This window comes from Lipomyces japonicus (assembly GCF_038497905.1).
Source record: "Lipomyces japonicus strain CBS 7319 unplaced genomic scaffold V1514scaffold_15, whole genome shotgun sequence".
Classification (NCBI taxonomy): domain Eukaryota; kingdom Fungi; phylum Ascomycota; class Lipomycetes; order Lipomycetales; family Lipomycetaceae; genus Lipomyces; species Lipomyces japonicus.
In genome coordinates this window covers 228,661-249,653 of record NW_027117827.1, presented here as the reverse complement: position 1 = coordinate 249,653, position 20,993 = coordinate 228,661, and the positions used below count along the sequence as shown (strand labels likewise).

Genomic DNA, 20,993 nt, shown 5'->3' with positions numbered 1-20,993 from the left:
GGGCAAAGCTAAGAGTAATATTTCCGGTGTCAGATTCAAGGTCGTCAAGGTCTCTGGTGTTTTTCTTTTAGAAGCGCCGCTCATAATTTTTGCGACTCATGGTTCCTTTTTATTTCTTTTATGTAGCAACATAATTTGGTGTATGAATAAACAGTACGTTGTAAAGTTATTCAAATTATATATCTATTTATCTATTTATCGTCTATAGAAATTATATATCCACTTAGTAGGGTTGGCTCTATCTATATTTTGGTCAGAACTTCGCGGTTAGCTACAACGCGATTGCGAATTTATGTTCCAACTATATTTCCTGCTTTTGCACCAATAGCTTACATTTTATTATCACTTGACGCTTCACATGTCCATAAAACAAAGTATGTCATCTATTAGATTGGAATCTAAATGGTATTTGTTAATGAATATTTTCTAGAACTCTCTGCAGAACCACTTTCTGATGGAGAGCCTGTTTCCCGATTTTCAGCGGACACTCACATTACTGATGCTGCATTCGACATCACAAAGACCTATTTGAAGTTTTTAGAAGATGATCCTGAAATGACTATGCCTGTAGCAGCTATTGAATCGTTGGTGGTTCTTTTGAGTAAAACAGATCGTTCGTATTAATATTTAATATTTTTACTCGGTTGTTTAACTAAAACTTACTTGTGCAGCATCTACGGCTTCAGAGTTAATGGATATTCTTGCGAAATCAGTACTTGAGCTAAAAACTAACGTTACGAATTCAATTTCGTTGTCTGCTGGGTGTGATATGTTTCAGAGATTTGTACTGAGAAATATTCAAGATTACGGTGTATGTTGACGATCTCAGAGGTTTAATTTTTGCTTGCTTTTAACAACCGTTTAGGACTGGGAGGCTTGTCGTAAGCACTTGATTTTGAATGGAGGTTTATTTTTGGAACGAGCAAAAGCATCAAGGTTTAGGATTGCTGAGCTTGGACTACCATTTATTCAAGACGACGATGTAAGTAAAAAATTAATATTTTTTTTATCACTAACGTATGAGCAGACAATCTTAATTCACTCATATTCGCGAGCTGTTACAGAACTTCTTTTACTCGCCGCTAGAAGGCATATTCGATTCCGAGTTTTTGTTACAGAATCACGACCTACAAGCGAGGGTTATTCTAGTGCTAAAATATTGAGAGAAAATGGAATCCCAGTGCGAGTTTTAGTTGACAGCGCAGTTGGTTGGGTAATACAAAAAGTTGACAAAGTATTTGTTGGCGCTGAAGGTGTTGCCGAAAGTGGAGGTATTATTAATAGAGTAAGCTTTTATCGTGGAAAAAATTTATTTTTCTCCCTATATGTAGCTGTACTGACTCAAAGGTAGATTGGTACGTATCAAATTGCAGTTTTGGCAAAAGACTCCAACAAACCTCTATATGTTGTTGTTGAGTCTCACAAGTTTGTCCGCCTATATCCGCTCTCTCCTTTTGACCTTCCCAACGAAAATTCCGCCGCCAATGAGTTTTCCACTGAACAGAGTGAGGATGATCTTAATGCTAGTGCTCTTCTCGATTTTACAAGCGATAATCTTATTACGGCTCTTATTACCGATATTGGTGTCTTAACTTCGTCCGGTGTCAGTGAGGAGCTGATAAAAATGTGGTACGATTAGTCAGAACTTGGGATTTTAACTATGCGAACATTATTCGTAATTTGTATATAGCATGATAATACAGCATTTAATGCAGTCGTTTCAAATCATCCACTATGGCTGTTATTTCAGCAATCGATTTTTGTAAATTTAATAATTCTGGTCTTCCACCTTCGACAGCTAATATCCGTTCGTCTTCTGATAATTCCAAAAATAATTCGATAAGATCACCATCGACAAATCTTAACGGCTCCTTTAGTCTTCGCCTTTGGTTTGCAAAAGCACGGTAGCGAAGCGGATTTAAGTTACCCCCAGATTTCACTAGGGCAGCCAAATTTCCCTGAAGGCTGATTAAAGTATCGATTAAATGAGGTTTGATACTTCCATAAAGATAAATCCCACCATCTCTAGTAGCATAATAAGCTTCTGGTATAACTGGTCGCTCGACAGAGCCAAAATCATCTGAAGGATTAAGTCTTCGAATTGCATTCACAACTTCGCCAACTCTAAAACTTGCAATAGCATCCAAAACAGGATCTTGTGATTCATCTACTCTATAAAACCCAAATGAACTAGAAGTGGAAATATTGTCTGGAGACATACTCATCGAAGTCGCATCTTCCTTCCTAAACACAACTAAGTTACCTTCAGCTTCCGCCCCTAACATAACTTTCTCATTAAGTAATTCAACATCTGTCATCCACATCGGTTCATAATATCTAGAAATTTCATGCAAAACATATTCCTTTATTCCATCATTATTAAAATTCTGTCGCAGTTGTAAAAGAACGACACTTTTTGTTAAATCTCCAACCAAAACATAATTCTTATATGTAGAAAGTGTAATAGCCATGGTCGGCATTCTGAAGCCAAACTTGTGGTTCAATTGTAAAATCCCTGTTGCTCCGTTTGTGGTAATAACTGACGCACGAACCTTATTGCTTATTAGTTTCCAAACAGAATTTCAAAAATGTCACAAACTCACAATAGAATTTACGGCACTTATAAGTACATCGTCGATCACTTTGACAGCAAATACTCCTCCATGCACTTCTGTGCTCAAAATTAAAGAAAGTTTCTTGTCTGCTGTTAAACCAAATATCAAATATCTTCCTTTCATATATTCTTCTCTCTCTGCTGAAACATAACCTGTGCCGACAATGATGTATTCTTCGTTGTCAAAATGACCACTAGTAATACTTTCCGGCATCTCATTTTCGTCTAGTTCAAACTCCGAAGTGACTTCAAGTCGAACACTGTCAATCAGTTTGACAAAGCACTTAATAATTTCGTCGCCACTGTACATATCCAGTTCTGTATGTACTGTAATTACCCCAATCACTGATGCTGAAGATGAAAGGGTTGTCAATCTTCGTGCTGTCTGGCCTAATTCTAAAGCTTGCACATGTGTACTCATCAATTGGTCTATAGTACCAAACGAAATCTTTCCATCGCCAGCAACGATTAGTTCTTCGTTTCCGGAAGAACTATTAGACAAATTCTTTAATAAAGATAACGCAGATACCGCGTGAATATTAACATTTGAAAGCGTAATCTTCGCTGCATGACCGTGTATCATAGTTGAGTGACTCGAAGTTGAAAAAATCGCATTTCCTATTGAGTAAAGAGAAATCGGTTGAGTCCCTAAAACTGTTGATTTTGGCTCTAAAAGCTCTCCGTCTAGACTAATATTAGGGCCTATTTTGTAGTTATGTAATATTCCATCTGCTGTTCCAACAAACAAAATTGGAAGATCTATTGAGTCAAGTCTTGCAATTTGAATAGACCGCGGGGTGCCTCCTGTGAGCTGAGGAGTCTCCGCAATTTTCACCAAACCATTCTCCAAGTTGAAAAGCAAAGCCTTGTCCAATTTCCACAAACCAACTGCGACATAGTTTTCAGTGGCTGTTAAAGTAGAAATTTCATTTAAAACGTCCAATGCCTCAATTTCTGTAAAACTATCCCAGTCTACTTTGCTGAGCTTGGTTTGAGAATGTGCTATAATTACCGAGGAAGAAGTGAACGATGCATGTGATATTGATTTAGCTGCAAATGTATGCAACAACTTGTTTGAAATTACATCCCAGAACTTGACACTGTTCTTTCCTACATGAGCTATAACCTCTGGATTAGACTGAGAAATACCAAAAGCGATTGTTGGTTCATCTGCAGTTATTCCGCACCACGATGGAAATTCTTTGATTGTATTTTCATTAACATCTCGCCATAAGACAATAGTTCTTTCAACAAAAGAAACTACAAAAATATTAGAGCCATAAGTCCAGAGACCCGTTACTCCACCAACATGATCTATGCTCATTGTAACGTTAAAGCCGACTCCAGATCTAACAAGCCTTAAAGAACCAGACCTGAAGGCACCCGAGCAAGCTAATACATCAGTTGCATTCTCCCTTGAGATAAGTTGAAAATCTGTAATTGGAGCTAAATTTGGTATGGTCTGCACTGTGCGGACATGTGGTTCTTCTGGCGTAAGAACAAATAAAACCGAAGGAGAGAAGTGTGAAGTAATAAAAAAATATCCATCCCCTAAATATGTTATAGTAGTGGCTATAGATAACTCTCCAATTTGTTTCAATTCCCAATCTTGTGCATAACTTTTACCCTCGTCATTTCCAATTATTAATTGCAAAATATACAACTTTCCAAAATCGTCAGCAAGAAGGAAACGAGTGTCATCTATTTTTTCCCAAGCACAAAAACTAATTGGACCCTCAATTGGCAACTTTGGAGGTTTTTCGTTTTTTTGGGGAACCGGAAAATATATCAAAAGTTGCTCGCAAAGCAAAAAAAAACCACCTGAAAACGTTAATGGAATAGATTGCGGTAATTTATTGATACTAACCAATAAAGTTTGGTAAAGGCATTAACAACGAAGCACCTTGATCAACGTTCCTTAACCCTGAATCTGTTATTTGGTGTAGTCGTTGATCGGTCACATTGATTTCATACAATCTGACATGTTTAGCATATTTACCATCTCGATATAAAACCACAATCGTCGGAACTTCTGTTCCTTCAAGAAAAATAATGGAAACAATTAGCAGAACATCTATCTGAAGTTTAATTGGAGAACCTAATGCTTCACTCGCACTAAGAATTGGCTTTCGCGTCTTTTTATGCACTGTTTCGACGAGTGGAATATATGTAAGGCTACCCTTGTTTAAATTTAGTAGTATGCCTCTAAACTTTGGGTCCATTATTGCAAAATGCGATATATCAGTATCTGGTAAAAACTGATCTCCAAGATCACTCAAAACTTGCTTTGTTTCTAGCTTGCCATTCTCATAGCAAAGAGTAAAACAAGTCGAGTCATCTGTTAACACAAAAAGCCAGGAAGTAGCACTTTTCTCTGGTTTGAATGATAAAACTGATTCTATGGTACCATACACGGGTAACGAATATTGAAGAGTCAATCCATTTGACCCAATCGAGTATACTTCAATCGCTGATGGCCTTGCAAGAACTAATGAAAGTACATCACGCCACAAAATATCGGTGCAAATAGCATGTCTCACTGAAGTTGGCTTGTGTACTGCTACTGAATATGACATTTAAATTAAGAGGTTGATCTTGCACTTACTAAATAGTGATGTGACCCAAATGATGATGATGATACGGTCAAGGGACGCGATATCGTAACAATTAAGCGTTTAATATATTTTACCCGGTGTAGCACGTTCTAATACAAAACCACAACATGGTTTTTTTAATAGTTCAGTATTTTATTACACGTTATTACAATATAATTACTGGCAGATTTCTGATGTAAAAATAAATTATATTTCATATTTAGATACCAGCTTTAGGTTGCGTCTAGGTTCCGTCTTTGCCAAAATAAATTTTAATTTTGACTGTTTACGTAATTTCCTTGTTCGTCCTTTACAAGAGAACCACTCTTGATACTTTCTTCGAAGATATCCTCCGGAACCCATCCTTTGGTTGAGTAAAAAGGTATCTGAGAAGCTTCTTTTTGCCATTGTTCTAAATCCTGATCGTTTTTAGCTATCTCTTCTTCAGTGTAATGAAGTAATGGGGACTTGTCAGACGTAAACTGCCATTCTTTCTGAGTTTTAATGAGAGAAGCAGTAACATCAAGCACTTCCTTTGGATGATATTGAAAATCAGCACTCGAAACTGCCCGATAAGATTCCGTCAGAATTTTAACGTTGGGCGAGTAAGCGCTGATCAAAGTAGGAAACGCTTGACTAAAAAGGAACTCATAGGTGTATTGCGACGCTGTAGCGGCAAGCATAAAGTCGACCTGTTGTTTCAATTCTAATGGTAGCTCCTCATATTGACTAATTTCTTCTTTTTTATAAACTTTGTATCCATCATATCTTACAAATTCGGGAGTGCCATGAAGGAAAAAGGGCTTGATAGACGATCCTTCAAAATCAAGTAAAAATGTATCTGCAATTTTAAAATCTTCATTCTCCGAATTTTCAATCTTTGCCAAAATATTGATAGGTGAAAGATCTGGATGAGATAATCGCGGCGACAAAAGATCAGAATCTTCCGGTACTTCTGGCACTAAGTTAGGAGCAAGAGTTTGGAACTTTTGAAACTCTTCAATCCAGTGGGCCAAATCAGTCGAAGCTCCATTATTATTCTCTGATTTAGAAAAAGTATTCTTCAGAGCAGTAACCTGAGCATTTGCATATGCCCTGAGATAGTCTTTCGGATCAGACCCTATAATTATTACCGTTAACAGAAAAATTGAAAATCAATATAACCATATATGCTATTCTTACATGGGCCACGGTCTATTGTATCAACCTCATCAATTCCGGGAAGCCAAAACGACTTTTCTACAGTAGGTCCAATTCTCCATCTGTCAATCAAAGAGGCATCCTCTTCATCTGAATATGGTAATCTACTCTGTAGTTCACCAGTAACATCATCTGTAAAGTACAAACTTCCAAATGCATTGAATCTTGTGGCAAGCAGCTTTTCGAGTTGATCGATAATAGATTTAATCACTAGAGCACGTTCTTTTACTGTTCCACCAATAGGATCCCATTTTCTCATCAAGTTGGTATATCCGCCGCTGGAAGTGTCGATTAATTCCAAGAGTACATATTCAGACTCAAGTGGATTATCAGCTGTCGGAGACCATGAAATCACTTCAGGTACTTGTAACTTCCATTTCTTCTTCGCAAAATCCATGGTTGCTACCTCAGATTGCATTCTAGCCTTGCGCGCCGCTGGACTGAGACCAAGTGGATACGGTATTCTCAACACATATTTGGTTTCGTCATTAAACTCTGCAAGATAAATATGATGATGTCTGCCCTCACTGATAGAAGCAATTGATGTCAAGTATAAATCATCTGTCTTTAGGTTCTTTGTGCGCCGAACAATTTCCGCAACTCCTTCTATCGAAAATGGTGTATATCGTCTAGCCTTTTCAAAATCATCATTTGTCGTCCATGAGCCCCACGTGTATTTGAAAAATTGCTCACGCTCTTGTGCGTTCTCGTTGTTGAGAGTCGTGTAAGTAACATCGGGCTCAGATTTAATACGACGAGCAGCTGATGTAGCGAATTGCCGACCAAGTCTTCGAAATGGTTTATTGAAATAAATACTTCTCAACATCTCGAATAAAATCAAAGCAAAATATGCAGATATAAGATTTAATGGATTTTTTATTCCTGTTCTCGGTTCGTGAATTAAATAAATGTCGGAATGTAGTAAAAAAAATATTCACCTCGCGTTCTCCCGGTCGGCGCATCGTTCGTTATATTCGTTGATTCGATATATAGTAGTAACGCAGTATATTTCACGTAGAGTAAACTCAATGATATTATACATCAAATATACTTAATTATTTATTATTTATAACCATAATACTATTCTAATAATTACACAATTTCTAGAAAAATAGGCTTTTTAAAGTCCAAAGCAAGTATATATACATGGTGTGTTAGTTTCCTTGAGTTCCATCTGACAGGAGATTTCTATACTCGTCTTTTGATGTCTTTGGAATTAAAATTTCCTTGCTTTTGCTTCGAAGCTTGTCTGCAACATCCCAAGCTTCCTCTGAATCAACATCATACCAATCATAATTTACAAATGATTCATCTTCTGCGCGTTTTTTTGAAGCTAAAGCTCCACTATATTTAGGTGCCGCATCGCCCGAAGCCTTAGCAGTCATCTGAGAAGCATTGTAAGTACTTTTTTCTCTTCAAAAATAAAAAAATTTCTAAATATGCTCACCTGCACTGCCCTAATTTCCTTTGGTTTAGAGTCCTGTTTGATTGATCGTGCAATATCTTTCTCGTTTTGTGCATCCCTGTCAACATATCCAAACGTAGGTCGTAATTGACTAGTCCCTTCGACTGGGCTTAAATGCAGCTCATCTATAATAATCAGCAAAAGTTTCAATATTCATACTGAGCAACACATACTATCTTTAAAAATTCCGATCATGTATCCATCAGCAGTAGCCAAAATTCCTCCAAGAGTCTGTCTATCTACTGCACCCCATTTATCGCCCTTTTCTTGATCATAAAACTGAGCAGTGTTCATTGGTACATCGATTTCAACTACTCCTGCATCGGGTTTTATTCGAAAATCCAGTATCCCTTCTCTCTCTGCATTTGTGTATGGTCTATTGCTCGGGCGGACTGGGTATTGAAAAATATGCAAACCTGATGCTAGGCTTGAAGAAACATATATTGGAAAATCCGCTATAATTGGATCTTCATCGTCTACCGGTGTGTTATCATATAATAAAGGTTTCTGAGTTTTTGGTGGTTCAATGTCGATTGGCGGTTCACTGTCGACTGGTGGTTCACTGTCGACTGGTGGTTCAAGCGTCTCTTCGAGTTTCACAAAAACATCTTTCATGTCAACATTGCTATTCTCCTCCTTAACAATAATTGGTTCATCTGTCGACATTTTCCTTTTAGCTTTTTTTCTTTTCTGTATTTAGATCGCAAATCCTAATGTTTTGCTTTGTTGAAAACAAGGTTGATCCTATGTACGGCACAAAATTTTAAAATATCTTACTGGATGATAGTTTAATTACAACTATCCATCCTTATTCTGCAATGTAATGATGTTTTTCTCTATATTGTGAAAACTTAAATACGAATAAAGAACTGTGAGCCGCACGAAAATTTTAGCAATTTGAGGAGGTTTCCAGAGAACTTATTATTGCCTTTAGATTTAGAATGAATATAACATACAAATAGCTTTTTGCACTCGTTATTCAGCAGCTATGGCAGATGATGGCTTGCTTTTAAATTTGTCAATCCCTACTGGCTTTCCCGTGCCTTTCCAGGAGATCAATCTAACAAAAGGGCGGTGGACAGATAAGCTTAAAGCTAAGAGAGCAATCCAACGGTCAAGCAAGCGACAGCTAAAGAGTGCTCAAAAGGGCAGCGAACAAAAGTTAGATTCAAAGCCTCCTAGAAGAAATAATAAAGGAACTGGAAGTAATGGAATTGTGTTTGAAAATTCTCGCCGGCTAATAGCATCGAAACCTGTCCTTGACGACTTAACGTTTAAGCAAGGAAACGAGGAAACAAAAAGCTCAGATGTTCATAATGTTAGGCCCAACAGAGATCATCAAAATCATACTGAAAAGCAATTTATTTCTTCGTTATTTAGCTCTAATCCCGTTTTCGAGACACAAATTGACAAACAAGAGAACAAGAATATATATGATCCTTCAAATGCGCCCCTTAATGAGACTTCGTTTACAGGCCTTGGTATAACTCCAGTGTTGGCAAAGCATGTTCAAGAAAAACTCGGATTTGAACACCCAACTGCAATTCAGAAAAAATCTATTCCGCCATTAGTATTGTCGCATGGTCAAGATTTGTTTATTCAGGCACAGACTGGTTCAGGAAAGACTCTTTCTTACGTACTTCCTATAGTGCACAAGCTGATGTCAAGTAAGGAAAAGCTTACCAGAGAAAGTGGTCTTTTTGCAATAATTATTGTTCCAACCCGTGAGCTAGCAAACCAGATTTACAATGTTTTGGAATCGATAGTCCAATGTTGTCATTATATAGTTCCAGGAATTGTTATTGGTGGAGAAAAAAAGAAGTCAGAAAAGGCCCGGCTGAGGAAGGGTGTAAACATTCTTGTTAGTACGCCTGGTAGGTTGGCAGATCATTTTGATAATACAGAAGTTCTGGACCTGTCTGCGGTTCGATGGGTGGTGCTTGACGAAGGTGACAGATTGATGGAGTTAGGCTTTGAAGAAACTATTACAAAAATCTTGACCAAAATTAAAGAAGGTTCTCGCATTCATTTAAATAAAATTGCCGGTCTTCCAGATTCCCGATCTACTGTTCTATGCTCTGCAACAATGAAAGAAGAGGTAGAAAATCTTGGAAACCAATCACTTTCTGATGCAGTTTACATCAATGCGGATAATGAAAGTCAACAAGTGAATACTAAAGGAAGTGATGCAGATAATTTTTCTGCTCCTGATCAGCTTCATCAAGAATATTTATTAGTGCCAATGAAGTTACGTATGATATCTTTAATTGGCTCATTAGTCGATATTATAAGAACGAATTCAATCGCGAAAATTATAGTTTTTTTGTCTTGCTCAGATTCAGTTAACTTTTATTTTGCTTTGCTTACTCGGATTGTTGAAGAAAGCATAGACATAGAGGATTCTAATGGTAATGCTGAAAAAACTTCACTTCCTTCATATGTTTTAAAAGAATACCTCAACAATGGATTACCTGTTGTTCACAAACTCCATGGATCATTGGCACAACTATTAAGAAAATCAACTTTGACTGCATTTACTCAGTCTACAAAATCCGCCTCGATTCTTCTTTGCACTGATGTTGCATCTCGTGGTCTTGATCTTCCTTCAATTTCCCATGTCATTGAATTTGACCCTCCGTTCGCTATTGAAGATCATCTTCATAGGGTTGGCCGAACTGCGCGTGCCGGTAACAAGGGTTGGGCAACGCTTTTTCTTTTACCAGGAAAGGAAGAAAAATATATTACCGACGTCGTGGCACCGTATCACAAATCACCTCCCATCAGACGGGAGTATTCTAGTATTCTAATTAATGCTTTTGGTGGAAAGTCTAATTGGCAGGATATTGCTACAAATGCTCAGTTAGATATTGAAAGATGGATATTACAGTCCGACATGAGTTTAACACTTGCAAAAACGGCTTATACTTCGCATGTGAGAGCATATACCACCCATCTGAGCAGTGAAAGGCAATATTTTTCAGTCAGAGATTTACATCTAGGACATCTTGCAAAAGCTTTTGGTCTACGTGAGACTCCAGCTGCACTTGCTAAAGCTAATGGAAATGGCGAAAGGACTGGTGAAGGTAAAAGAAAAGGAGCAAATGGGCCAGATTATGCAAAGAAAAAAATGTTGAAGATTGCCAATGTTCATGCAAATGTTGGGGCTGATGAATTTAATTTGGGCTAGCCTTTGCGTACTTGTATTTTTAATCGTTCATGATCAAATTATAGGGGGGTTATATAGTTATTTGAAAATTTTTTGTAACAGAGTAACAAGAATTGATAAAAATTGGGGGCGGTTGCGAGAAGACGCGATTGCAATCGGAACATTAATACATAAATAGCAGCTACAAAAACGGCGACCAGGTCTACGACGAAGTTAATCCCACTTGGCCGGTAGTAATCTTAACCTTTTTCATCTACGTGATATATATGTATACTAGAGAATTAAACTGAATAATTTTTTATTATAGTCATAATAATTGAGTTGTGGCAAGCAATTAGCAGCTGTGGGTTCATTTCATAATAATGTATTCGGTTCAATATTAACGTAATGAGCTGCACCAGGTTTTCAGCGACCACCATGACGACAAATTCTAATGTTTCCAAGAGTCAAAGTATCTTACATAATTCATACATCCAAAAGGCATTTTATCTACCCATCAGTCCTGCTTCACTTCCGCAATTGCCTGTTTTAGATGTGGATCATGATGCTAAAGATGATGTCAATGGTCCAAACCACCGTTCACTATTAAGAGACAACAATGATTCCTCGCTTAAGCAAAAATTTGCGCCAAAAGAGAATTTGCTGTTAGAAGCAGATAAAGGATTATCTGATTTTTTGTGGACTTTTCAGGAAGAGCCTCATCGAACCAGAAGGTTACATATATTGAAGGCTCATCCAGAAGTCACCAAGCTATGTGGACATGAACCATTGACTAAGTACATTATAACTGCAGTGGTTTTATTGCAGTTCACAATTGCGTATTTACTACGGAACACATCTTTTTTTTCGCTCAAGTTTATCCTTACGGCATACATAATAGGAGCGACTGCAAATCAGAACGTTTTTCTCTGCATTCATGAGTTAAGTCACAATCTTGGATTTAAAAAACCACTTTACAATAGACTTTTTGCAATTTTCGCAAATCTTCCAATTGGAATTCCATATAGTGCAGGATTTAGAGTAAGTTTTTTTTTTCTTCTTGATAAAATGTAGTATTTCCCTACATGATCTAATTGGTTTAGCCATATCATCTTATTCATCACAAGCATCTTGGTGATACTTCGCTTGATACAGATATTCCGACCACTTTAGAAGCTTTAGTCCTTAGAAATATTGCTGGCAAAGCTTTTTTTGCTACTTTTCAAATTTTTTTTTATGCTATTAGACCAATGTGCGTCATGCGAGTGCCATTTACTTATGTCCACTTATTAAACATCATTGCTCAGGTTGTGGTTGATTACATTGTTCTCAAAAACTTTGGAGGAAACGCTCTTTCTTATTTTATTTTGAGTAGCTTTTTCGCTGGAAGTCTGCACCCATGTGCTGGCCACTTTATTGCAGAGCACTATGTTTTCAACGTCAAGCCTGGAGAGTTTGATCCGGCAATTCCGCCTCCCGAAACTTATAGTTATTACGGAATTCTTAATCTTTTCACGTATAATGTTGGTCTTCATAATGAACATCATGATTTGTAAGAGCCGAGATTAAATAAGTTTTTAGACTATTACTGACAATTATTAAAGCCCATTTATTCCATGGACCAGACTTCCTTTGCTTACTCAGATAGCTAGAGAGTATTACGAGCCTCTTCCCCGACACGAGAGCTGGGTTCGAGTATTATGGGATTTTGTTTTGGATGAGAATGTGTCACTATGGTCTCGAGTAAAAAGAGATGCTGCAGCAAGTAAAACGAACGAGGCCGTTTTGAAATCAATAAAATTAAAAGATACTGATAACGGAGATCAGGACGACGAAATTCACGCAAACATATTGAGGAAAGATAAGGACAAATAATAGAATATGAAATATATAGATAGAATGTGTAAAACTTTACATGAATAAACTAGTCGACAGGCGAACATCATCTCCAGATATCCACTGTTGTAATATCTATAAAATCGATAGCTTAAATTGGGAAAGTAGGGTATCATATTAATATATTTAAATAAATATTATGATAATAGAAGTTGATGTTGAAGTACACAAACAAGGGACTTTATGCAAGCTATTAAGAACAAACCAAATAATCTCATTAGCGTTATAATTTACACATTAAGCATTTTTTCTGCGTTTATCCCGTTAATTTTACTGTTTGTCTATCCAATCAAAAGATACAACCTAAACCAATCGCGCAGTCTGTATACTATCTCAAAAGAGAAAAATCATGGAAATAAATACTGCTGATGACAAACTGCTAAATGAAACCACACCAAAATGCTATGTTAAACGTTATAAAAGTCTCTAGTTGCAGAGGTAGATGACGTGTCATATGATGTTAGTCCTGGAAGGTTGTTGATATATGGCATAAGCCTACGACATATCAGTAAAAGTTCATATCAGGGCCATGTCAAAATCAAATATAAAATCAAATAAAAATCCTGTGGTATCTTTATGAACGACTTCACAAAAATCATGAAAAGTTATATAATATACGTAGAAAAATAAACGGTAAACAAGGAAGAAAGAAAAAACAAATAGAAAAAATAAAAATTTAAATTCCTAACCTGCTGAACTTTTCTTCATCAGTCTCAGCTTCCTCTAATGCATCTTGCTGAGATATTCGTCTTAAAACATCCCGTTTTGACGATTCTTGGAGTTCTCCAACTATCAATAGCTCGTCGAGTATATAATATGCCTTCTGAAAATTAAAAATAATATCCAATTCACAAACCTAAAAAAAATTGTAAATATTTTTCAAAATATGTTGCTCATGATCATACATTTCCATAATAGCGATCCATCTGTTCGACATATCGATGTATGATTTCAAGTGTGATCAACTCGTTATCTGTTGAATCTATACCAGCAATGAAAAACAACGAAGCATACCGACGATACACAACTTTACTATCTATGCGATATTAATAATTATACATTTTTAGCGTGCATTACTGTACCTTTATACTCCAAAAAGTTGCACATCTTAGTGCGCCGACCTAGAACTAAGGTCGAGACATCCTTGACGATCTTTGATTTCTCTTTAAGCGATAGTGTCAGAAACCACTTTGCCAGTCGGACCTTGCCCTGCCTTGATAGAAGAATAATATATTGAACAGCCATCTTATTCCAATCTATCAGATTAAGATACGTAGATGAGTTTAGTTAGCTATAGGCGAGTTTAGGCTGGTGAAGCATCACTGTTATGTAATCAATAGAGCCATGCCGGGTAAACATAAGGTATTATTGTTCAAGTACCATGTCAATATATTCAATAATAACGTTAACGACGAAATCGTGGAAATCACTATAGTTCAACACAATTACTCGATATGAAGATGATTACCAGTTACTATAGCGTTTGATCTATTAAAAGAATTTATTTTTATAATGTCTGCAAGGCGTACGCCATTTACGTCTACATACGGCAAACGCAGAACCACTTCAAAGCCCTTAATCGACTTTGCATCCCCTACAAAACGAAAGACACCTGATAGCAAAGAGCCAGTAACTCCTACTAGCATTTTGAAAACGAGACAGGCCAGTGAATTTATTATAGAGGATACTATTGTAGTTTCTCCTTCTTTCTCTTTGACTCGAAGGAAGAGGCAAAAAACATTAAGTCCTACGCGCCAACTTTCTAAATCAGATGATAATGATAATGATATATACAAAGAGAAGGAGAAACATTCTGAAGTCCATGATATAACCAACTCTGATTTTTTATCAGCACGAAATTCTCGCAAATCCAGAACTCTTTTTGTTTCTGATTTACAGCCACTGCCAACGAATCAGATCGATGAAAGCTCAAATGCTACTCCTACAAAACGATTACACCCGCCGCGTACTCCACAACGCCGACGATCATTTAGTCCTACCTTATCAACGCCACATAAGTGGCTTTCACCGCCGCCGTTAGAAGACATTGAATTCGTGGATCCGGAACCTGCGCCACGGACACCTTCAGAAAATGAGTCGAAAATGAACAGTACCCGCTCTCCTCGCCTCTCAATTCGACAGTCTGAGCTGTGGAAGAAGCTTGCCGAGACTACAACACCAAATAATGAAAATGCTGAAAGACCGCTAAAACTTAGAGACCAGCTGACGTCGCGCAGTAAAGAGAAGCAAAAGTCCGCAGTTAGCATATCGAGGCAACATAACATATATATTCCTGATAAGCATAGTCAGGCACAAGAAATAGAAACTCCATCAATTAGTAATATAAGTTCTTCAACTACCCCCTATACTGCATCGATAGTCAGAAGCAGGAAGTTGACCTATGGAAGTCAACGCAGTTTTATGGAAGACTCACCTAGTAACTCGTTAGATCTCGTTGTTCCTTCATCAAATTCGACGAAAATAACAGTTAAAGATTCATATGAACTAGAAAGTGATGACGACAATAACGGGTTGGCAGTTAAATCAATACATGAGCTAAGAGCATCGGGAATAAATGCAAAATTTCTAGATGATATGGATTATTTACTTGAAGAATTAAATGATGATGCCTTGTTGTCGTCTAGAAGGTCCGCGTATCTTGAACTAGCCATAAAGATGACTGATAAATCATTTTTGATGCAATTCAAATCCGGAGATTTTGCCGATAGAGTGCTCAACAGACTTGAGACAGAAACAGATCAGGTAATGTCATATACTCCTATGTAAATAAAACTATTATCCTGACAATTTACAGGTTTCAACTTTTGCACTTGGTTATATTATATTTTGCTTTTTGAGTGATGATGGAGTTGCCATCTTATTACTGATTGGCCGTCCAGTGCTTGCTTTTGTTAACTCTTTACTCCTGGATGGTAGCGATATCAATTCAGTAGTAAGTTCTCGAGAATGTGGTTTAAGCAAGATATCAAGATCATTAGTAAATGATTTATGTTCCAAAATTTTAGAAACGATGCCAAATTCTGTAGGTTTGGTATCGAGAAGGATTATTGGTCTGGCTAGCTTGGAACAAGTATCCCGTAAACTAACCGAAGGACAGAATGTGTCTCTTGAGAGAATAAGAATAGATGAAATATGGAAAGCGTCTTTTATCACACTGAAGAAATTAATCTTGGAAAATGATCCGAATCTCCTTACAAAGAAGTCCACCGAAATTGCTGACACAGCGTGCTATGAACTGCATTTAGTCGTATCCATATTGGAAAATATTTCTGAGATTATGCTTTTTAATTCGGATGAAGATGTTAAAAATGAGTTAGAAATTTTTAACACACTGCGAGACCTGTTATTGTTAATTCCCAGAATTCACATTCAATCATCAGAAGAAAGAATATTAGATTTTCTTCGGTTTGCAATTATAATTACAAATTCTAGTAATATTGCTTGCGATATTGTGGCCACAGAGGCAATTACTTCGATTTTGTTGAGTTTTATTGATCAAACTGTAGGCGTAAAGCCTGATTCCGGCGACGAGCTTTATGATAATATTGCACTGTTTTCATTAGGATTACTAGTTAACTTCAGTGATGGTTACACCTCACGGACGGTTTTGGCAAACCGCCTTCATCATTTAAAACGGTTAATTACCGAAAAATCATTAACAGATGACATAAAAGGATATATAGCATTGATACTTGGAAGTCTGCTAATAAAAGATTCATCAGTCCGGTCTGCTATAGATGAGGATATGACGGCGAGAATTAAAAGTGAATTAGAAAGTTTGAAAGAGCAGACATTGCGGTTACAGCAAGAATTTGGCATAAATAGATCTCGAGGATTAACTATGAGGATTTCTACTGTGTTGCAGGAGTTACATCTTCATTAATTTAAATTAAGATCAGCAAACAATTAGTAATTATGCTATGATCTAAATATTTTTGTAATTCTATCTTCATTTATTTCGAGGACCAGGCAAGTAATCAAGACAAAAATAAATTTAGTGTGATATCATAACTTCAATATACAGTTATGATGTTGGGTTACAGTTGGCCAACCTGTTATTAAACGACAGGAATCACAGGCGCTTACGAAAATCAGATAAACAGACGGCTGACCTTTATAACATATACTCCACTTGCCTTGACTAATTCGCTTTTGACTTGATCTAGTTGATATTAGTACGCAAATTATCCGTATGATAAAAGAACGTTTCTTAATTAGCTTTAAAATTTTGACATATAGTGCCACTATCAGATACCAAACAAGATATTTCATATTACCCATTATCTGTTAGTTAATGTGCTTTTGCTACAGCATGAGTTGGCCTGCATTAGACAAAAAAAATAGAGCAATCAAATAGCTTTTAGTAAATTTAAACATCAAACATCATAAATAAACACAAACTCATTCTTGTACATAATTAAAGTCAAAAAGATAATATAAAAACTTACGCAGCTTTCAATATAATACTTACTTGGTCGCTCCAAAACTTAAAAACTGAAGAGACTCTAAAGAAAGTAAATACACAAATATTAAACAGTAAATTTAGCATTAAAAAAACAAAGAAAAAATCAATTAAAGACCAGGTGGGGGTGGAACTCCGTTGTATTCGCCTTGAGGTGGCTGTGCTGCTGCATTCGAAGAAGATGCCGAAGACTGAGGGTAATCATCAGTATTTGGCTGTTCTAGCTGCCCTGAAGGTCCTGTCTGTTGAAGCTGAGCAGGAGGTGAGATTTCTGATGGTAGACCTAGTAGACCTGGTTGACCTGGTTGACCTGGTTGACCTGGTTGACCTGGTTGACCTGGTTGTGTTGCTTGTGATGCTTGTGCCTGAAGTTGGGAGACATCATACCCTTGTTGTTGTAATTGAGCGTAGTATTGCGCATAGTATTGTTGATAGTATTTGACATAACCCTCATATCCACCGTAAGCAGCATATGGATCTTGCCCTGCAGCAACGGCAGCATAATATGCAGTATAATCAGGTTGATTAGATTGTGCCGATGGCGACCCTGAATTAGGAGAAGCAGATGTTTCAGGTGACGCCTGGTGATTACCACCAGCACGGTTAAAACCACCGTAGCCTCCTCTATTGTCATCGCGACGGTTGCCTCTGTCACCCCGGTCGCCCCCTCGAATACTATTGTTAAATCGAGGTCGAGGATTAGCTTTGAATTCATTATATTCATCAGTTATCGCCTTGACCAAGTCCTTGGCAAGATCAGTCGCACGAGCAACGCTTTCCGCATCCGGACCCCTAAAGAAAAATAATAACATTAACAAACCGATCCCTTAAAGTGACACGAATATAGACTCACATGACATGTAAAAACGTTGGCTCATCTGACTCTCTGCCGGTAGACTGCTCAATAAATTGGGATCCTCTTCCTTTGATCTGAACTCTGCACCCTGTTTCGGTCTGAATATGTTTGACATTTTGACCCTGAGGGCCAACAATTTTGCTTCTGACATTAAATCCGGGTGTGTATTCCAGTCCAACCGGCACCCGATCATCAACCCATCTGGGGCGACGGTACGGAGCCTGCACAAATCGTCCGTCGTTATTTCGACCATCATTGTTTCGTCCATCGTTATTACGTTGTTCATCCCCATGGCTAGTATTTTCGTCTCTCCGTCTTGGCTGAGGCGCATTATCCTGCTCCATAATATCTTTAATTTTTTGAATTGCCTTATCTAGGGCGTCCTGCGACAAAGCCGTAATGTGAAGAAAAAGCGGCGGCTCTTCCGGAGTGGCCTGTGACGGATCTGGATAGTATCTTCCCCGAGTTGTGACGTCAGCGCCAGTCTCTGTTTTGATCAATGCCTGCGTCTGGCCTTTCGTAAGAGTGTATCTGTTTCTGAGGTGGTTTATGGAAATATCATAAGTAAAATCTGAATCATCAGATGACTGTTTGGCATTTTCCGTCGCCGTTGGGTGGTTCACTGAGTCTGACGATGACGGGGCTGAAGGAGCAGCAGAGAACTTGTTTTGAAGTTGAGAGTTGATGCGATCGGCAATTGCAGCTAGGTCTGTTAGCACACGCAAACAAACAAAACATTAATAGCACAAAAAATATAGCATCAAGCATACCCGCGGCAGCAATTCGATCACGAGAGGACTGCGAGTCAGCGTGCCTGTCGACCGGCGACCGAGAACGATCACGTTCCCGATATTCGCGCCGATGATCACGATGCTCTCGCTGGTGGTGGCGGTGCTGGTCAGCGTCGTATCTATCGTATTCCCTAGTTCTCTTGTCGTCCGAGTCCATTGGATATGGTAAATGTGATGCTTCTGATGATGGTGACGCTTAAGGTGGTGCGTGGGAATATTTTCACTTGACCGCCAAATCAGTAGGGCTAGCTACTTAGGGTATTTTCAAAAACCTTGCAACCAGAACCTCAAACCATGCCCGGTTCTGCCACGCCGGTTGGTTGCGCATAAACCTACATACAGTTTCTCAATTGAGGCTGTAACTTTCCAAATTGGTGTGGCCGCAATTGCCGACGAAATATCTCCAAACAACCAGGGCGGAACACGCAATTGGTGCGGACAAGCAAGCAAAAAAACCCAATACATATATAGTTACCTTCCCCAATTTCTTTACAATTTCCTTCACGTTCCCTCCAAAGTTTTATCCTTGATTTGATTACAATGGCCGCCGATACTCCTGTTCTGCCATACTCTGATATTGCCAAGAAGCCTAATGATCTCTTGAGCAGAGACTTCTTCCACGCTGCCCCAGCTTCGGTGGAGGTTAAGACCAAGGCTGACAATGGTGTTGTAAGTCCAATTTGCTCAATTCGTTCTGTTATTCATTCATTGGCTTTTATTTTGTTTCAATTGGTTTAATGTTTTCATCAATTGTATTGGGTGGATACTATCTAATTGCTCTACGGCAAAATGAGATTCTAAATCTCGGGTCAGCGGTCTCCGCGTTGCATCAACATCATGTCTATTTCATTAATCCATATTTTGGTTATCAAAATTTTTAGACGACATTTCTAATTGTTTTTGGTTTAGACCTTTAATGTCAAGGGAAAGTCGAGCCCTAAGGACAACTCGGTTTCTGGAAGCTTCGATGTCAGGTACTCGGACCCCAAGTCCAACATCGCCTTGACCCAGTCTTGGTCCACCGCGAACGTTGTTGATGTTAAGGTCGAGCTTCCTGAGTTCATTCCCAAACTCAAGACTGATGTTAAGACCAGCTTTGTTCCCACCAGCGGCACTACTGGCTTCAAGGTTGACTTGAGATACAGACAGCCATTGTTCACCACTTTCGTCTTTGCCGACATTGTGAACAGGTTTAACTTCATTTCTAATTTTTCATTTGGAAAGGCTGGTACTGTTGCTGGTGGCCAGGTTGCTTATGATGTTAAGCAGGGCCGTGTCACCAACTACGCTGCTGCCATTGGCTACAATGCCCCTGCCTACAGTATCGCCTTGACTGCAGCCGAGAAGCTCACGGCTGTCTCTGCTGCCTACTACCACAAGGCTACTCCTTCAGTCGAGGTCGGTGGCAAGGCTACTTGGGACTGGACTTCCACCCAACAGGTCAACTTCGAATTTGCTACTAAGTACACTATTGACACTGCCAGCTCTGCCAAAGCTAAAGTTAACAATGCTGGTGTTGTTGCTCTTTCTTACCTTTTGGCTCTTCACAAAGGAGTTAAGGTTGGTCTTGGTATCTCCGTTGATACTCAGAGACTTAACGAGCCTGCCCACAAGGCCGGTGTTCAGTTCACCTTCGAAAACTAAAATCTTGTAATATTTTTTTAGATTTTTGGTCATACATTTCAATGAAATATAATTACTATTATTTTAATTGGCATTATAAATTTGTAGAATTTTGTGCACAATATGGTGCTATAGCTAGATTCGCGATTGCCGTAAATACATTCTGAGCCCGTCTAAAAATCACGAAGTACATCATCTCCTCGATATGCAAATGAAATGCAAATTATCAGTATCACATGAACGCTTAAATCATATTTTTTTTATTAGGATAAAACAAATATCTAAATTTGAGCATGCATGGTCCATTTCGGGTCAGTCTGTCACTA

At 38.1% G+C, this 20,993-nt stretch overlaps 10 protein-coding genes across 10 annotated transcripts; 5 read left to right on the top strand and 5 right to left on the bottom strand.

Moving 5' to 3' along the window:
• Nucleotides 1-124: 124 nt before the first annotated feature.
• Nucleotides 125-1,726, top strand: V1514DRAFT_329689 (uncharacterized protein). The gene is made up of 6 exons (XM_066927387.1): nucleotides 125-374; nucleotides 431-613; nucleotides 672-811; nucleotides 866-982; nucleotides 1,028-1,285; nucleotides 1,352-1,726. Exons 1-6 carry the CDS (start codon nucleotides 359-361, stop codon nucleotides 1,637-1,639), a joined length of 1,002 nt encoding a protein of 333 aa, XP_066783901.1. The 5' UTR covers nucleotides 125-358; the 3' UTR covers nucleotides 1,640-1,726.
• Nucleotides 1,707-5,190, bottom strand: V1514DRAFT_342360 (CPSF A subunit region-domain-containing protein; the record flags this gene model as incomplete). Its single annotated transcript, XM_066929097.1, has 3 exons — nucleotides 1,707-2,552; nucleotides 2,604-4,435; nucleotides 4,482-5,190. 3 exons carry the CDS (start codon nucleotides 5,188-5,190, stop codon nucleotides 1,707-1,709), a joined length of 3,387 nt encoding a protein of 1,128 aa, XP_066783900.1.
• A 178-nt stretch (nucleotides 5,191-5,368) lies between these two features.
• Nucleotides 5,369-7,416, bottom strand: V1514DRAFT_329682 (uncharacterized protein). The gene is made up of 2 exons (XM_066927386.1): nucleotides 6,391-7,416; nucleotides 5,369-6,328 (listed from the first exon to the last, which is right to left on the bottom strand). Exons 1-2 carry the CDS (start codon nucleotides 7,232-7,234, stop codon nucleotides 5,481-5,483), a joined length of 1,692 nt encoding a protein of 563 aa, XP_066783899.1. The 5' UTR covers nucleotides 7,235-7,416; the 3' UTR covers nucleotides 5,369-5,480.
• Nucleotides 7,417-7,449: 33 nt separating this feature from the next.
• Nucleotides 7,450-8,759, bottom strand: V1514DRAFT_292885 (Sin-like protein conserved region-domain-containing protein). Its single transcript, XM_066925359.1, has 3 exons — nucleotides 8,047-8,759; nucleotides 7,856-7,998; nucleotides 7,450-7,793 (listed from the first exon to the last, which is right to left on the bottom strand). The coding sequence occupies exons 1-3, from the start codon at nucleotides 8,537-8,539 to the stop codon at nucleotides 7,563-7,565; spliced, it is 867 nt and encodes a 288-aa protein (XP_066783898.1). The 5' UTR covers nucleotides 8,540-8,759; the 3' UTR covers nucleotides 7,450-7,562.
• Nucleotides 8,670-11,219, top strand: V1514DRAFT_43779 (P-loop containing nucleoside triphosphate hydrolase protein). Its single transcript, XM_066930016.1, has 2 exons — nucleotides 8,670-8,744; nucleotides 8,808-11,219. The coding sequence occupies exon 2, from the start codon at nucleotides 8,862-8,864 to the stop codon at nucleotides 11,058-11,060; it is 2,199 nt and encodes a 732-aa protein (XP_066783897.1). The 5' UTR covers nucleotides 8,670-8,744; nucleotides 8,808-8,861; the 3' UTR covers nucleotides 11,061-11,219.
• Nucleotides 11,220-11,456: 237 nt separating this feature from the next.
• On the top strand, nucleotides 11,457-12,893 carry V1514DRAFT_319588 (fatty acid desaturase-domain-containing protein; the record flags this gene model as incomplete). The annotated part of the gene is made up of 3 exons (XM_066925951.1): nucleotides 11,457-12,059; nucleotides 12,122-12,570; nucleotides 12,623-12,893. 3 exons carry the CDS (start codon nucleotides 11,457-11,459, stop codon nucleotides 12,891-12,893), a joined length of 1,323 nt encoding a protein of 440 aa, XP_066783896.1.
• A 59-nt stretch (nucleotides 12,894-12,952) lies between these two features.
• Nucleotides 12,953-14,198, bottom strand: V1514DRAFT_329675 (clathrin adaptor complex small chain-domain-containing protein). Its single transcript, XM_066927385.1, has 4 exons — nucleotides 13,997-14,198; nucleotides 13,820-13,950; nucleotides 13,604-13,770; nucleotides 12,953-13,409 (listed from the first exon to the last, which is right to left on the bottom strand). Exons 1-4 carry the CDS (start codon nucleotides 14,157-14,159, stop codon nucleotides 13,322-13,324), a joined length of 549 nt encoding a protein of 182 aa, XP_066783895.1. The 5' UTR covers nucleotides 14,160-14,198; the 3' UTR covers nucleotides 12,953-13,321.
• Nucleotides 14,199-14,323: 125 nt separating this feature from the next.
• Nucleotides 14,324-17,279, top strand: V1514DRAFT_292876 (wings apart-like protein regulation of heterochromatin-domain-containing protein). The gene is made up of 2 exons (XM_066925358.1): nucleotides 14,324-15,677; nucleotides 15,730-17,279. Exons 1-2 carry the CDS (start codon nucleotides 14,427-14,429, stop codon nucleotides 16,816-16,818), a joined length of 2,340 nt encoding a protein of 779 aa, XP_066783894.1. The 5' UTR covers nucleotides 14,324-14,426; the 3' UTR covers nucleotides 16,819-17,279.
• Nucleotides 17,280-17,507: 228 nt separating this feature from the next.
• On the bottom strand, nucleotides 17,508-19,201 carry V1514DRAFT_319585 (uncharacterized protein; the record flags this gene model as incomplete). Its single annotated transcript, XM_066925950.1, has 3 exons — nucleotides 17,508-18,189; nucleotides 18,251-18,956; nucleotides 19,024-19,201. The coding sequence occupies 3 exons, from the start codon at nucleotides 19,199-19,201 to the stop codon at nucleotides 17,508-17,510; spliced, it is 1,566 nt and encodes a 521-aa protein (XP_066783893.1).
• Nucleotides 19,202-19,439: 238 nt separating this feature from the next.
• On the top strand, nucleotides 19,440-20,768 carry V1514DRAFT_329668 (eukaryotic porin/Tom40). The gene is made up of 2 exons (XM_066927384.1): nucleotides 19,440-19,713; nucleotides 19,954-20,768. The coding sequence occupies exons 1-2, from the start codon at nucleotides 19,585-19,587 to the stop codon at nucleotides 20,686-20,688; spliced, it is 864 nt and encodes a 287-aa protein (XP_066783892.1). The 5' UTR covers nucleotides 19,440-19,584; the 3' UTR covers nucleotides 20,689-20,768.
• The last annotated feature ends 225 nt before the right edge of the window (nucleotides 20,769-20,993 follow it).